We start from the raw sequence: 15,433 nt of genomic DNA, 5'->3' as shown, positions 1-15,433 counted from the left end.
ATCAAGCAGCCAAAGCTGTCCCTGCCTGAGCAGAACTTGGCAGTGCCATATATAATGTGTTGAAGAAGACTGCCATACTCAAGATGAAGACCACAATGGCATTTCTAGGGGTGCTGAAAGGAAAGACATTTCATTTACTGAGGTAGGATGCTCTACCCAGGCTAGCTGCTGAAGTATAGGTACTCTGGAAGCACAGACTGCAAAACCCTGTTCATTGTTTCCCAATGATTCTTTCCCAGAGGATGTCTAGGAGCCACGTTGTGGAGAATAAGGGGACAGTGGCAGCCTTCCCTTTAGGGAAGTGGAAAATGAGAGAAAATAGCACCAGAGAAGCCTTGCAACAATGTTGAATGCCCTCAGGTAGGACATGAGCCTTAAGGCTCCCTAAGGCAGGGGGTCAAAGACCAGTACATAAGGGGAATTACATTTTGTTTGCAGAAATGTCTCATGGTTCTCTCCCCTCTTAGCTGGAAAACCTAACCCCGCTCCTAGCCGCCATTATCCAGAGCCAGTATCCCTTTCCAGCCATCACCCCGTTATTTGTAGCAGTCACAGTACTTGCTTATGTGAAAAAGTAACATTTGGACACTCTTGAATATATGTTCAGCTTCTCTTACTTCCATGTGGCAGCTGGAAATAAAGAGGAAGAGCCAGCACCATGGAACTAGCCTGCTCCCTGTGACCCATTAGCTCTGCCAGCCTCTACCTCACATTGGTAATTACCCTGTGATTCAAGCAATGGGGCCTCTATCCAACCTGAAAGAGATGATTCCACAACTTCTTATAACCCCCTGGGCTCTCCCTAAGCAATCTTCTCTCATGACATCTGAGCACCATCCTGTGGCCTGATTTTTTAAAGATGCTGAGTACTCTCAACAGAATTGGTAGGGGCTCTGGTTTCTCAATACTCAGATAAATCAGGCCAACATCCAGTTCCCTAAGATCTGGGATCTCACCATATCCCAAAGGGATAAGACATTACTGAAGAAAAGAACAATGCTGTGCAATAAAGAACTGGGAATACAGATGTTTGTAGGGGAACCAGATCCACAGTGGAGAATATTCGCCAACATGCAACATCCTACAGAGGTTTTAGGAAGATTTTTTCCCAGTTAGAACAGAATGGGGGTTATTAAAAAGACACACACACACACACACAAACAAACCCCCACACAAACACATATGCATGTCTATGCTGAGTTACTAATTTCACCATTCTTCTTGGGGCATGTTGCTAACATTAAGAGAGTGCTGTTGGCAGTCACATCTTTCCTAGTCATGTGGACATCAGGGGCAAGATCCCACTGCACTCTGATCCTATTTTACCCTGCTCAAGTCCCTGAGAAATGTTAACATGCCTGTTTTTGTGATGCACTATCATCTTAGCCGTAAGACTAAATCACAACAGGTAGCATGCAAGAGGACTGCCCACCCACCTTTTGTATTACCTGTTTTTCAGGGACTGAGTAAGGTGGAATAGTAGTCTTCTTAGACACCTATAGGTGGAATAGGATCTGGCCCCAGGTGTAAGGGAGTGGGGTTTTTGGGTGCCTTTCTCCTTTTTTGGGCACCCAAAAAGTTGCACTTCCCATTGGAAGATTTTTTAACGCTCTGTCAGAGAAAGGATCTGGCAAAGCTATTTCTGCCACTTGATGTTCCTGGCAGGATTCTGCCTCACAAATCTGGTATCTGCTGGGGCAGCCATAAGCTACAATCCTTCTGTACAGTTGAAAAAAAAAATCAGTGGTTTTGCTGCCTACCTGCTGGGCTGGGAGAGTTGATTGCTGGGGAAGGAAACAGAAAACAGGAAGGGTTAGAATAACATTTTTTCCCCACAAGATAAACTAAGAATCTGGATTTTTTTTTTAAAAAAAAAGATTAAGTAATGTGACTCATGCCTACATTGCCCAGCCCATGGGTCCTGAGCTGAAGAAGGGAAACTTCTCACATTTGGGACACAACAAGGTGTGGGCAGTCTTCTTTTCCCAGTGATAACAGAACCCCAGAAGCAAACCTTTGGCTCTGAGCAAGCCCCTGGGTCTTGTGTCTATGCAGGGAGGGCATTCTGGTGCCCCAAGCTCACTGTTTTGTGGAATCGAATGGGGATGAGTATCCGATGTGGATACCAAGACAATTTGATATCCTGGGGGGAAACTGACTAGCCCTTAGTAGGAGGATCTGCCAACCTGGAGGGAACAAGTGGGTCCCAGACCTCTCTGTAGGGAATGGGTATCCCGAGCAAAAATGAGTCACAGGGGTATCCCATGTGACTCGATGGGTCACACATTCTCTGCTGAAGGGAGAGAACTCAATTTCAGGATGTGACTGAGTGGGTTTGTACTCCTCGAAGTCTCCTACTATCTGATATCCTGCAGGAACAGGGGAGTGGAGGAGCCTTCTGCTCATGGGGTCTAGTGATCTACGGGTTCAGAGGCTGGAGTCAGCATCCCAAGGGGATGGAAACCTGCCTACAGTTACAGTGTCTGCTTGCTGTCAGAAGAGCAGTGGTATTAATTTATTTAAAGGTCACTGCAGTTCTCTTTCCTTTGTGGTCAGTCTGGCTAGAACACACTACCCATGGCCCGGATATGAACACAGCTTCCTTATAGCAGCCAAAGGTTCCATATGGCTTGATTGGAAATACTGGGCTCCGAGCAGCTGGAGAGTGAAAAGCACATGTCGGGGGGGTGGAATGAGTTGAGGATTAGTCTCCTGTAGCCCATGCATGCAGTCCTGAGCCAAAGTGCAGAGATGGCATTGCAATACCATAGTGCTAGATAACATCCAAGGACCCTCCTGGGACCACAATGCTAGAAACAAACCAACAATCAAACTCTCCTCCTTTGGCCTGAGCCACTAAAAAGCCCAGACTTGGCAGGGCTGAGGGGAGATACCTACGTTCCAAGTATTGGATGATGCGGGAAGCCATATCTCCAGCCCCAAAGCTAGTTATAGGAGTCAGGCGGACCTCATAGCTCTGAGGCACCTTCAGATTGGGCAAGACATGCTCCAACAAGAGGCCCTTTTCCATCTTCTGCACAGGAATGAATGTCTGGATGGTGTTCCTTTGACTTAGCTGCAAAGAAAGACAGCAGATCCCAGTGTTAACAGCACTCTGAAGGGAAGAGCCCCAAGACTCTATGGACCAAGCTCTATTCCCTTGTAAGTGGACAAGATGGTCAGGGCCTATTTCAGAAATGTCTGCAACATTCCCTCCTTGCCATTTAAGTGTGCTCCAAAATCTTATCTTTCATTTAGGACAGGGCTGTCCAACCAGTGGCTTGTAGGCCCCTACAGGCATATCTCCCATCACAGCACAGCAGGGAAGGGCCTGGAAGGTGGGGGGGGGAATGTGTACTATCACTGCTGCTCATGGGGACTACATGGGCAGTGCATGGCCCCCCACCTCCCTGACACACAGACTGCATAGGTAGCACACAGCCCATTCAACAAGGGAGCAAGGGCCAAGTGCTGCTGGTGCTGTGAACACTGTAGGAGAAGGCGGCCTGGGGGCCCAATCCATAGTGTATGGCTCATGTGGAATGAAGTTTGGGGGCACACACACCAGTGCCACAAGCTGCAGGGAAGTTGGACAGCCCTGATTTAGAAAAAAACCCTTCCGGATGAGAAGATAACCTCATAAGGATGAATCAAGCATCAACCAATTTATATCTGAGTCTGCACAGAGCAGACAAGCCTGCAGACAACTGCCTCATTCATCTCAGACAGGGCCCCATGACATCTTACACATAGCAGATGATGCTTTTCCAAGATACAGCTTTTGCCTAAAGGATTTGTGCTTTGGCTGCAGCTAGGTTTGGAGCATTTCACTTCCTGTTTCCCTGACCTGCTGGGACCTGCCTGTAGCTGCCCCTTGTGCTGCCCCTTTCTTCACCAGGGAAGGATTAACTGGATTATAGTACAGGTGCCCTTCACTGTTGCACAGAACCAGGCAAGGATCACAGCTGAAATCTAATAGATATCCACAGGTTAGGAGGAGTTGGGAATGTAGCCAGCAAACTGCAATGCCTATGGCACAGAGCAGCAGCCCAAGATCCAGAGAGCTGAGAAGATGATGCATGGGATTTGATGAACAGACGCTTCCCCCTTTTCGGAGACACATGGGGTGGACAGATGAAATCAGGCAGCTTAGACAATATCTCAACTGCTGAGACCCACAGAGCTGGAGTTTTTGGAAGAAACAGTGAAAAAACAGCATTGTCAAAAACAGCCATTACTGAAGTGATCCTGATGTATATGGGCTTTTCAGCCATGGGTCAATTGCATGTATATATGGGCATGATCCCAATGGAGAGTGTTTCATAGAAATGCAATTCATTAATGTTGCCATGGAGAATGTGCAGAGATAATGTTGGGACCTGCTTATGGGACCTTCAACTATATCTCACCCAGTCCAATGTCATGTGTCCAAAATACTGGGCCTTCCCTCATTTCCTCTGAAGAACTACCCAGCCTGACAGATTTCACTGTAAGGCTCTACATGGTTGGCTTTAATGTAGGATTTACTGGCCTGGAACAACAATGGGGGGGTCCCAGTGTGGCAAGTGGGAATCAAAGAGCACTGGCAAAGCTCTGTGCGGAGACCAGAATTAGCATGACAGAATCCTGTCAAGTGGCCAACAAAGGGTCAGCAGTGAAGAGAACTAGCTGAGCTGTGTATGGGGAGCCCAGCACTGGGATAGCAGGGAGCTACAGGGCAGGGGTGAGACATTAGCAAAGCCGCTGGGAGAGAGAACAAACACAGATCCATTTTCTCCTTGGTTCTAACCCTTCACCTACTTGACACTGGAGTTCACGAACAAAATTAAAACCTCTGGCTGCCACGGGGGTTGCCTTATACCAGAGCCCTGTGCTTTGCTAAGGCAGCCAAGATCCAAATCCCCCACCAGCAGTTAATATGGCCACACGCTGACCACAGCTCCCCCATGGACATTTTAAAGGCAGGTCACAGTGGAGCCCTGCCAAGCAGCTAGAAATGGAGCAGACCCAAGCCTGTGGGAGCCTAGCTGAATCCTGAACCCTGACAGGGAAGGAGACCTTTGCTTCACCTCAAACAGGCTGGATTACAAGCTGCTTGTGTAACAGCTCTGTGCACCTTTCATCTCCACCAGCAGAAGGAGATGGCAGAACCAGGCACTCCTCCTGCCTCACTCTACCTCAGTTCCCAGCAGACTCTGAGCATGGCTTCTCCTATGCCTGAGGGGCAGGACTGGCGCAGCCCTTGTGGGAACAGAGTGTCACCTTGGGTGTGGGATGCTGTCAGGACCCATTTGCATCAGCATTGTCCCATTTGCACACAGGTTCGCTGGGTGCTGATCCCACTGGAATCCCTGCAGCTCAACCCTCCTGTCTGCCGGTATATCTCACATATGCTCTGCTAAACAAGAGTGGATCCAGTTCCTGACAGCAGTGACCTCAGGCGCACGGATTCATACCATATGAGCAGTAATCTGGTTGCCAGCCAGGACAAGAAGGATGCACGATGCCAAAATGGAGGGTGAACTATAGTCCCGAGTGGGGTGGGATTTGATAAGGAATGCCTGATCCACAACCTGCAGACCCATTCTCCCTTAAGGCCACCTCAGTCCCTGGGCACTGGGGAGATACAGCCGGCATGGAGGAGAAGGTAAGGAAACAATTCCCTGTTTTAGCCATTACCTTTGGATGGGAAACTGAAGTGGAGAGCTAGAGAGAAGCCAACAGCCAAAACCATCAGCAATAAGAACCATTAGTTCCTGCTCTGCATTTCATGGCTCTGTACCACGGCTGGAACTTACACACTCCTGGCCCAGTAAATCACTAGCACTGCTTTCTGTGGCACCAGGTTTTCCTCAAAGTGTGGAGCAGGCCTGGCCCTGCTGGTTAGGTCTGGTAAGATCAAAGCTCAGCATACCTCTGCTAGTGACAAAGTGGTGTTTGGAGACCTCAGTTTTCCCACACACAAAGAGGCTGCAGAGGACAACAGGGCAGCTAGGACTTCTTATACTTTCTCAGGTATCTGAAACTCACTTCAAGATATTCTCTTCTCCACCACTGCCATGCCATGGAGGGGCTTCCAGTAGGCACTCCCTTTCATTCTGCATGGCCCTTTCCGACTTTGACGTCTCCGCTGAGATTGTCCATAAAGGACCAATTAGCTCCAAAATGTAGTGGCAGTTCTTATGTGGTGGGTATCTGTTCCCCAGGAAAGTTACAGAAAGATCACAGAATCATAAAGTAGGGCTGGAAAGGATCTCCATAGGTCATCTAGTCCAGCCCCTGAGCCTGAGGCAGGATCACCCCTATCCAAACCACCCTATGCAAACCTATTGTCTAACCTCTCAGCAAAACAACACAGTAAACTCTGATACAATACAAAATATAGCACCTTAACCTACCATAAGCAGAGGGACGGTAGTTGATGGTGGCCACCATCCTGCTGCTATAAAGGTTGTTAATATATGCCCAAAGGATTCAAGGAAGAGGGCCATGCCTCTACTACAGAGGTCGGCAAAACCCCCCACAATACATATCAATCTGACCATGGGGTAAAATTCCTTCGTGACCCAGAATATGTTGATCAGTCTGACCCTGGGCAGAGGGGCAAGACCCTCTAGTCATCACCCTCCAGCTTTAAGTCCTAGCAGGAACACTGGCAAACCCCAGTCAAAATCCCTAGTGTTGGATGCAGCCAACATCCAACGCCACTGAAGAAGGCTTAAAAAACCCTGATACATGTAGACTTTTAACAGAAAGTCCCATTCCTGCTAGAGATACCTAGACCAAAAGAGGTATGGAACAGGGAATTTTCTCTACCCTGTTATGCAGGCCAGTGTCATAAAGTCCTCTTCACTTCATCTGTGTTCAACTTCACGGGAACTCATCAACCCATTAAATACTTCATACCACCTGTCAATAATCCTTATTTTTGAAATACCCGTCTTGGAAAGATGATGTCTTCTCTCAAAATCCTGGGAGAGATGGCATACATAAAAGCTCACTGAATCTCTCCCCTTCAGCAGAGAATTACACAGCAGCTCTTCTTCCAGCTTCCATCAGGCCTCTCCCCAGTCCAGAACCAGTAGGCTTCACTGCTGTAGATGAGCCCTTTCTACCTTCTTCTGCTCATGGCCCCTGGAACATCCCACTGCCTTGTCCTTATGGTGCTGGCATCTTTGCAGAAGCAGCCCATGATATTTTCTGGAAGTACTGACACCTACACACTAGCATAGGCCCAAACATCCTCTGAAGTGAGTCACTGTCAGTGAGAAGGTCTCTGAGGTGCTTCAGGGAGATCACAAAGTATGAGCAAGAACAAGTGAGTGGTTCCAGACAGCCAGTTGCTTTAAATATCTGGAGCAAGTGTTTGCTAGCAAGGACCACTACAGGCCCACAAGGCAACAATATAAAGGGCCCAGGTCTGGCTACAACCCCCAGATGTCCTTCCCCACTTCCCTGCCCCCAGTGACTGATGGCTGCAGCTCTGAGCAGAGCACACTGCAGCTGTACACATCAATCTGGGGGGAGCTTTTTATTTTTCCATAGGGACATCACACTGCCATCTTCACTGTCCCCCAATATCAGTGCTCCTCCCTATGCTGCTCTGGCACCTTTTCTTTCTTCTAGCCCCCTTTCTCCTCCTGATCATGCTGGCTCAGTGCTGTGGCTTAATATTGCTCTGGCAGAGTTAATGAAACACATACAGCGCCATCAAGGCTGGCTACCTTATTAGAGATTCCAAAGCCTCAGTGGAGACGCTCACGCAGGACCCAGCAATGAGCTCATTCATCACCAGGCGCAGGAAACTGCCAGTGGGGCTGATGCAGGAACAGAGCGCAATGCACAGGCTCATCTCTGCCTTCAGCTCCTTCCATTTAAAATAATGAGAGGAAAGAAAAAATACATTCCTCTCAGCCTCCCATTGCCTGCTGCAGCTATTACACTGGGCAATCAGGGTGCTTGCAGAGCCGTGTGTCAGAGAAGCCCAGAATGGGGGATCACCCCAAAGTGTGTGCATACTTGGACACATGCACACATATATATACACACCTGCATTCACACAGTGAAGGACACAAGCCTAGGATCACCACCACACACTTGCCTTCACATAGGCATTTGGGGCTTGCATGTGTACTATGGTTCCTAATTCTAAGCCTCTGCCAACACACACTGCCAGCAGATCCTCTTTATCAGAACTGGTCTTGCATTTTGACCTAGTTTTTTGTCATTTAAAAGGGGCTTCTTCCCATGTGGCTTCCAGCTGGATGAGTTGATTGGAGATGGCAGGTAGTTTGGAACAGCACATATCTAAGGGCCTCAAAGCGGGAGTCACAGAGTTAGGGTGGGACTGCTGTCTCCTCCCCACCAAGCTGTGACATGGTCAAACTTGGAAGTCCCAAAACATGGTTCTGCTTTTCTGGTTCCTTTTGGCTCCAAAGCCCAGGGAATTTCTTAGGAGGAAGAAAGGGGAGTGGAAGATCTTTCCAAAGCAAATGCCATTTTAACCACAAACATTTGCAATGACATGTACTACGATAGCTAAATCCTACGCATGATCCTACAACAACTCATCACGCCTGGGCAACACCAGAAGCCCAACAACACACACCTTTCCACCACACACAAGAGTGCATTCAGCTTTGCATTCATGAGCAAGGCTGAAAAACAAATCAGTGCATGCAGCCCAAAGCTCCTGTGTAGCCCTGGCATAAAAGTACACTCATATGCTCTGGCAAACCTTCCATATGAGACACATGTTTGTGTGCACCTGGATTCAGGCATAATCCTCTGCTAACAAACCAATGTGGGCAACAGTACCATAAGCCACAAGAGACAGTCAAGCAATGCTACAGTCACACACCTGTCCTGGAGCTTGTGAGTAAAGATGCAGTTTCCCATTGGCAAACTGGTACACCTGTATGATGGAGAAAAAGAAATCAGTAAGGAAGCTGGTTTCACTCCCAAGCCTCAGAGGGATTATTGTTTTTAAAAAAATACAGTGAGAAAACTGTATATTAAAATTTTGCAGAGAGCCTGACAAGTAGGTTACAGCAAAGGGAAACAGTCATGAGCATCTGCCTTGCCAGAGTCGTTATTCGCTCTCTGTCCTTGTTTATCCTTGCTCCCAGGATGTCTTAGCAGGGGGGCATGAGCACTAACCCTGCTCTTCTCTGTCTTCTCTCAGAACACTTCATCCATTCTCCATTTGCCTTTTTAAGGCATCACTCTTATTCCCCCAGCCACCCTTCCTGTAGCATCAGTGAAGGTGGGGTGGCAGAGTGCAAACTCACTCCATGCTCATCAGCTAAACACACACGTGGGGCACGGGGAAAAGAATTCCCAGCTTTCATCTCTGGTCACAGCAGCCTCTGCAAAGTGAATAGAAAGGGAAAGGCTAGGTACATTCCCACAGGCTGGCATGACAGAGTGCTCCCACAGACATGTTGCTATCTCCCCGTCCCCTGCACAGTGCCCCTCACACATGTAGACCTAGAGCTCTGCCTCTGTAGTCTTTTCCGCATGCACACAGTTATCCGTGACATGCTGACCTGCCCCCACCAGTGCTGGCTGAATTGTCAGAATCAAACTGCCTTTGTGCCTGCCCTGAACCCCCAGAGAACTTAGCAGTAGGGAGCTGGTCTCATCTTCCAATTTCTTCCAAGTGCAGTAATAGACCTGGGGCTCAGAGACTGTGGGATCTAGCACTCCAACAGCTGGCTGAAGCCCAGGCTTCCTAATGGGACCTAAGAAGGCCTTGACAACCATATTGAGGCCATAACATTCAACAGCCTGTGTTGCCTGTACAATGGGTTGTTTAAATGAAACAGCCAATTCAGGAGCACTTCAAATGCAACAGCTCTGGCAAGGCTGGGCGCAATCTCAGCATCACACTCCTTTATGGATAGGCATCACCAGGCTCTGGCTTGAGCTATGCATGCTGCGCACTGGGAAGAGGGTGAGCGAAGCAGGGAGGGGCTTTACCTCTCAATGGCAACACAAACGAAGCTACCAAAGTGCCTCCTGAGCAAGTAGGACTATAAGGCACAGACAGAGCTCTGGCCCACACCAATCTGGGGTGTCACCTCACAGGTACACTGGAAAACCTTTTCTCTGGCTGTGACTGTCAGAGGGTTACCTGAACAAACTCCAACACAGAGAAAATCCATTGAGTTCCAAAGGGTTTCCCATACAGGGAGACTGTGAGCCACGGGTTTGCTAGCAAAAACAACCCTGTTGTAATGAAAGCATCACTGCCCTCTACCAGTTAGAATGGAAACCACCCAACTGCATGTTACAGATCTTGGGTTGCTGATGGTGAAGGCAGGGTCGTTAGCATTCAGTTTATGGAGCCATAGGTTCTGGATGTGGCGGGAGGGTTTTGCCTGGTCCTGTACCCACACCCTCACTGGGCTTGAGTAGTGAGGAGCTATGCTGGGGCTGGGGGAAGGCAGAGAGCAGTGGGGAGAAGCCTCAGCAGTGCAGATGCAGCTTCCAGCTACTTGGCCCTGATGCAGTACCCCACTGGCTGGAAGCTGCACTCATGCTACAGCCAGGGGGCAGGGGGCTGGGAAAAGCAGAAGCAGCAGGGGTGCAGCTTGCAGTGGCCTGGCCCCAGTGGGAAAACCCTCCAACAACTGATGTGTCGAAGAAGCCGCCCAGCCCAGGACCAGAGCTGGGTTGTTCTGGCCCCCAGCTTGTAAAGGTTGCCAGCCACTGGTGTAAAGAGATTTGTCTTTGGCTTGTGATTGAGCCTCATATTTGGGAGCTGCAAGATCTGAATTCTGTTACCGTCCATCATGATTATTATGGTTGTGTGTAGGGAGCAACCAAAAACAGAGCTCCTCCAAGCAGCAGCTATGCAAACAGAGTAGACAGTCCCCGTCCTCAAATCAGAGTCCAGAGTCAACTAGTCCAACCCCCTGCATGGATGTAGGGTTTGCTGTTCCTAAATTATCCCAGACGAGCACCATATCCTGTCTCTTCTTGAACTCCTCCAGCAAAGGAGATCCCACAACTTCCCTGGGCAGCTTGCTCCATTGTCTTGAGATTTGATTTAAATCTGCTTTCTTGAGGTTTAAACTAATCATTTCATGCCCTGTCCTCTGTGCCAAGAGAGATCAGTTATTCTTCCTCTTTCTTATGGCAGCTCCTCAAGCATCTGAGAACTGCTAACATGTGACTCCTTTCTCTCTTCCCCTCCAGACCAAACACACCTGGCTCTTCCACCATTTCCTCAGACGGCTCACTCTCCCACTCCTTTGTCATCTTTGTCACTTGCCTCTGGATCCTCTCCAGTTTTCCCACCTTCTTCCTAACATGCAGGGCCCAGAACTGTATACAACGGTGCAGCTGAGACTGAATTGGGGCTGAGGGCAGACATTATAGTATGACGGCCCTGCTGTGTGGTTCCAATTGCTGCCGTGAAGCTATTAGCAAACCTGCAAAGAAGCCACTGTGTGGCTCCCTAGCACTTGTGACCTTGTTAAAATAATACAGAAGGAAGCTGCATAGAGCTTTCCTTCCTCAAACCAAACATGCAACTAAGCTTGCAACGACAAAGGTAAGCCTCCACTTTTAAGAGATGGGAAAACTGAGACAGGGGAACTGAAGAGACCTGCTCACAATCACCCTGACCATTTAAGTGGGCATTATTATACATTAAAGGCAATGTTCATGATGTGCAGGCCACTCTCTGGATGTTCAAGAAGAAATGGTCCCTGAGCACAGGAGCTTGTAGCCCAGACAGACTAGTGATTAAGATACTAGGGAAAAAAAACAGACAGAGATGTACCTACACAAATCAATAGGATCCACTATAGGTACCATGACAACGGTGGGATTGTTAGAGGGGTTTGAGCATGAACAGGTAGGGCCTTCACTGAGATGCTCAGAGAGATTATATCACATACAAGGGACCATGCAGGAAAAGGCATGGAGATTATTATGTAAGGATTAGGCCAACAGGTTGACAAAAGTGGGGACAGTAGTGAAGCAAAAAGATGTGAAGCTAAATAAGAGACGATAATTATGCAAGGCAGAGTTACACAGACAGTGGCAACCACCAGCTTCAATCTCATGGAACAGTGGCTGGGCAGCCAGTGAAGAAATTCAAAGGGACAAGGTACAGAATCAGACCAGTGGGCAAAGGCAAACGCTTTAGCAGGTGTATTCTGAATTTACTGACTGGTTCAAAAAGTCACTTATAGTCAGATGTTCCACAGTGAAACAATACCAAAGCTGGGATTTGCCCAGTTTTATCCAAGAGTGAGCCAGCTTTCACTGGAAGGGTTCAACAAATGATGGGGACAGACTAAAACCCTGGATAAAACCTCCCTCCCCCAAACCCATTTCATTACTGACCCTGAAGGGCTTGTGCTGCAGAGTAATTCAGGGACTGAAGGCCTACTTACAGGGCACTCCATATAAGTGCATAGCCTTAGGACTAGAAAAAGGCTCTGCATTTACTTTGGGTATGCACTTACTGGCACTTAATGTTAACAGTGCGTGCATCCATACGAGACTTTTACTGTGCAGTTGACCAATTTACTGCACAGTACGTCCCAGCATCTACACATGTACTCCTACTAAGGCAAATGAAATTAATAAACATGGCAGCAGGGTATTTTTGTAAAATACATGTACTACCCCACTATGGAGTTTTTTCATGCACAGCAGCACACATGTAAATGCTGCCCTGGCTGGATGGGGAACAGAAGGCCTCTGCGCAGGGCTAGCCAGCAGACAGTCCCCCATGCTGAGGCAACCTGTGCCCCAGACAGCCTCTCTGCAGCTGGCTGCTTCCTATCTCCATGTTCCCCAGCATGTAGAGATGGGGGAGCAGTCATCCCTGACTTGGCTGCTTTCCTGTCTTCACATGCTGCTTCGCAGCTGGCTGGGGTGCAGTATGCCTCAGTATGGGGGCTGCCTGCCAGCTATCCCCATGTTGAGGCACCTTGGCTAGGGGCAGACATTCAAAAAGCTTGAGTCTGAATTGATTTAATCTTTGCAGGTCTGGTGGGTGGCAAATTGACTTAGGGGTCACACCCAGAGGGTGGCGGTGGATGGGTCGGTATTGACTTGGAAAGATGTGGGCAGTGGAGTCCCACAAGGCTTGGTCCTTGGACCCGTGCTGTTCAATGTTTTAATCAGTGACTTAGATGAGGGTGTGGAAAGCACTCTGTCCAAATTCGCAGATGATACTAAATTATGGGGTAAAGTTAACACATTAGAGGGTAGGGAATGAATCCGGGCAGATCTGGATAGATTGGAAAAGTGGGTGGAATAGAATAGGATGCAATTCAACAAGGACAAGTGCAAGGTCCTGCACTTAGTGAGAAGGAATCACCAGCATGCTTACAGGCTGGGGGAGGGCCTTCTCAGCAGCACAGCAGCAGAAAGGGATCTCAGAGTCACTGTTGACACCAAGATGAACATGAATCGTCAATATGACGAAGCGATCAGTAAAGGTAACCACACTTTATCATGCACTAGCAGGTGCATGACAAACAGGTCCAGGGACGTGATACTTCCCCTTTATTCGGCCTTGGCCAATTGGAGTACTGCATCCAGTTTTGGGCGCCACACTTCAAGAGGGATGTGCACAACCTCAAGAGGGTTCAGAGGAGAATCACACTTATGGTTGGGGGCCTGCAGGCAAAGCTCTACGAGAAGGGATTGAGGGACCTGGGTCTCTTCACCCTCTGCAAGAGAAGGTTGAGAAGTGATCTTGTGGCCACATACAAATTCATCCGGAGGGCTGGGGGTGGCAGCAAGAAATAGGAGATGCTCTGTTTACCAGGGTGCCCTTTGGAATAACAAGGAACAATGGCCACACACTGATGGAGAGCAGATTTAGGTTGGGCATCAGGAAGAACTTCTTTACAATAAGGGTTGCCAGAGTCTGGAACTGGCTTCCAAGGGAGGTGGTGCTCTCCTCTACCTTGGGGGTCTTTAAGAGGAGGCTGGACATGCACCTGGCTGGGGTCGTCTGACCCCAGTGTTCTTTCCTGTCCAGGACAGGGGGTTGGACTCAATGATCTGCTAAGGTCCCTTCAGACCCAAGTATTTATGAATCTATGAATCTGATTTGCAAGTACACAGACATTCCCTCTGGACTGAAGAAATGCAGACACATGCCATCAGTGGCTCAGGCTAGAAGGTGGGAGGTGCTAGAGCAGCCCTCCCTTCCCTTCCAGAGTACTGAGCTGAGGGGGGCATGGCCAGGCCTGGGCAGAACGCTCTGGTTAGTGAGGAGTTTAAAACCCCACCCTGCCCTGCACCATCCCAGGCTTTTCCCTGCTTGCTGCTCAAGGGATAGAAGTGTTGCCAGCCCCCAGCCCCCGCCTAGCACTCTAAGGCAAAGCGAGGAGAGGGAGGGAGGACTATTTGTATGCAATGCATGCATCTGTTGATGACACTGAACTTTTCAGTTGCCCTCTCCCTGCTTCTTCATACTGTCTGCAAACTTGACAAGTGAGGGAGCCAGCAGGGAGCTGATAACACAGCATTTAGCAGCCCATCAAGGAAACAAAAGCCTCTCTCATTAGTTCAAGCTCTTCTTAAACAGCTTTTTCCAAAGAAGGAACAGAGGGACATTACCAGCTGACCTGTTGATTAGCTCCAAAAAGCTCTAAGTGGACACTGTCCCGTCTGTCTTTCACAGATCCACAGAAGTTTAGGGTTAGAAGGGACCCTCCTATTTGCCTGTGTCTTGTCCCAATGAAATTGGAGACATACACATAGGCATCTCTCTGCCTTAGCTAGCATATCACATGCCTAGGGTCCATGGGACTGGGGTCCGTGCTGCGGGAGATGGGAGGGGGGTGATCCCTGCTTAAGCAGTGAATGGCCGGGGGCAGGCAGTCCCTGCTGTGCCTGCAGTCAACTGCTGGAGCTCTGGATAGGGAGCAGAGGTACAAGGCCAGCCCTGCTTTCTGAAGCAGACAGCCCAGCCCAGGACCTCAAAGCATCTGGGGTGCTGGGGGACTCTGGTTTAATTTAAATCAGGAAGGGGTCTGCATAAACTGGTTTGACCCAAATCAGTTAAGTTTGACATTACATTCAACCAGGTTTCTCTTAAACCAGTTTCAGCCATTTTGAAACTGGTTTATGTGCACTGAACTTCTGTTTTGTTACAGGTTTAAACCAGTTGCTGATGACTTAAACCGATCATCGCTTGCTGGAATTCACCATCCAGCGCAAGGTGACAAAGGCATGCAGTAAAGCAGCGGCCCTAGATTTTAGGAGGGCAAACTTCAGCGAGCTAAGGAGGATAGCTGGAGAAGCACTGAGGTCCCGGAGGGGGCAGAGCCAGGTGTCCAAGGAGAGTGGTCGCTCCTTAAGGAGACTATCCTCCAAGCCAAAAGGAAGGTAATCCCAACGAGGATCAAAGGGAGCAGGAGAGCACACAAGCCTCCATGGCTCACCAAAAGCA

At 48.8% G+C, this 15,433-nt stretch overlaps 1 protein-coding gene across 1 annotated transcript in view; it reads right to left on the bottom strand.

The window, feature by feature from the left end:
* Nucleotides 1-15,433, bottom strand: part of MDGA1 (MAM domain containing glycosylphosphatidylinositol anchor 1) — a 131,790-nt gene that overhangs the window by 37,159 nt on the left and 79,198 nt on the right. The window contains exons 11-13 of the mRNA XM_019548593.1: nt 8,861-8,914; nt 2,899-3,076; nt 1,761-1,784 (exon numbers count right to left, since the gene is read on the bottom strand). Of these exons, the coding sequence (XP_019404138.1) occupies nt 1,761-1,784; nt 2,899-3,076; nt 8,861-8,914 (256 nt within the window). The remainder of the gene's footprint in view (nt 1-1,760; nt 1,785-2,898; nt 3,077-8,860; nt 8,915-15,433) is intronic.

The sequence above is a fragment of the Crocodylus porosus genome, unplaced genomic scaffold (genome assembly GCF_001723895.1).
Source record: "Crocodylus porosus isolate Cpor-Errol unplaced genomic scaffold, CroPor_comp1, whole genome shotgun sequence".
NCBI lineage: Eukaryota > Metazoa > Chordata > Crocodylia > Crocodylidae > Crocodylus > Crocodylus porosus.
The sequence above is the reverse complement of the archived record's forward strand: the minus strand, read 5'-3'. Positions and strand labels throughout refer to the sequence as shown.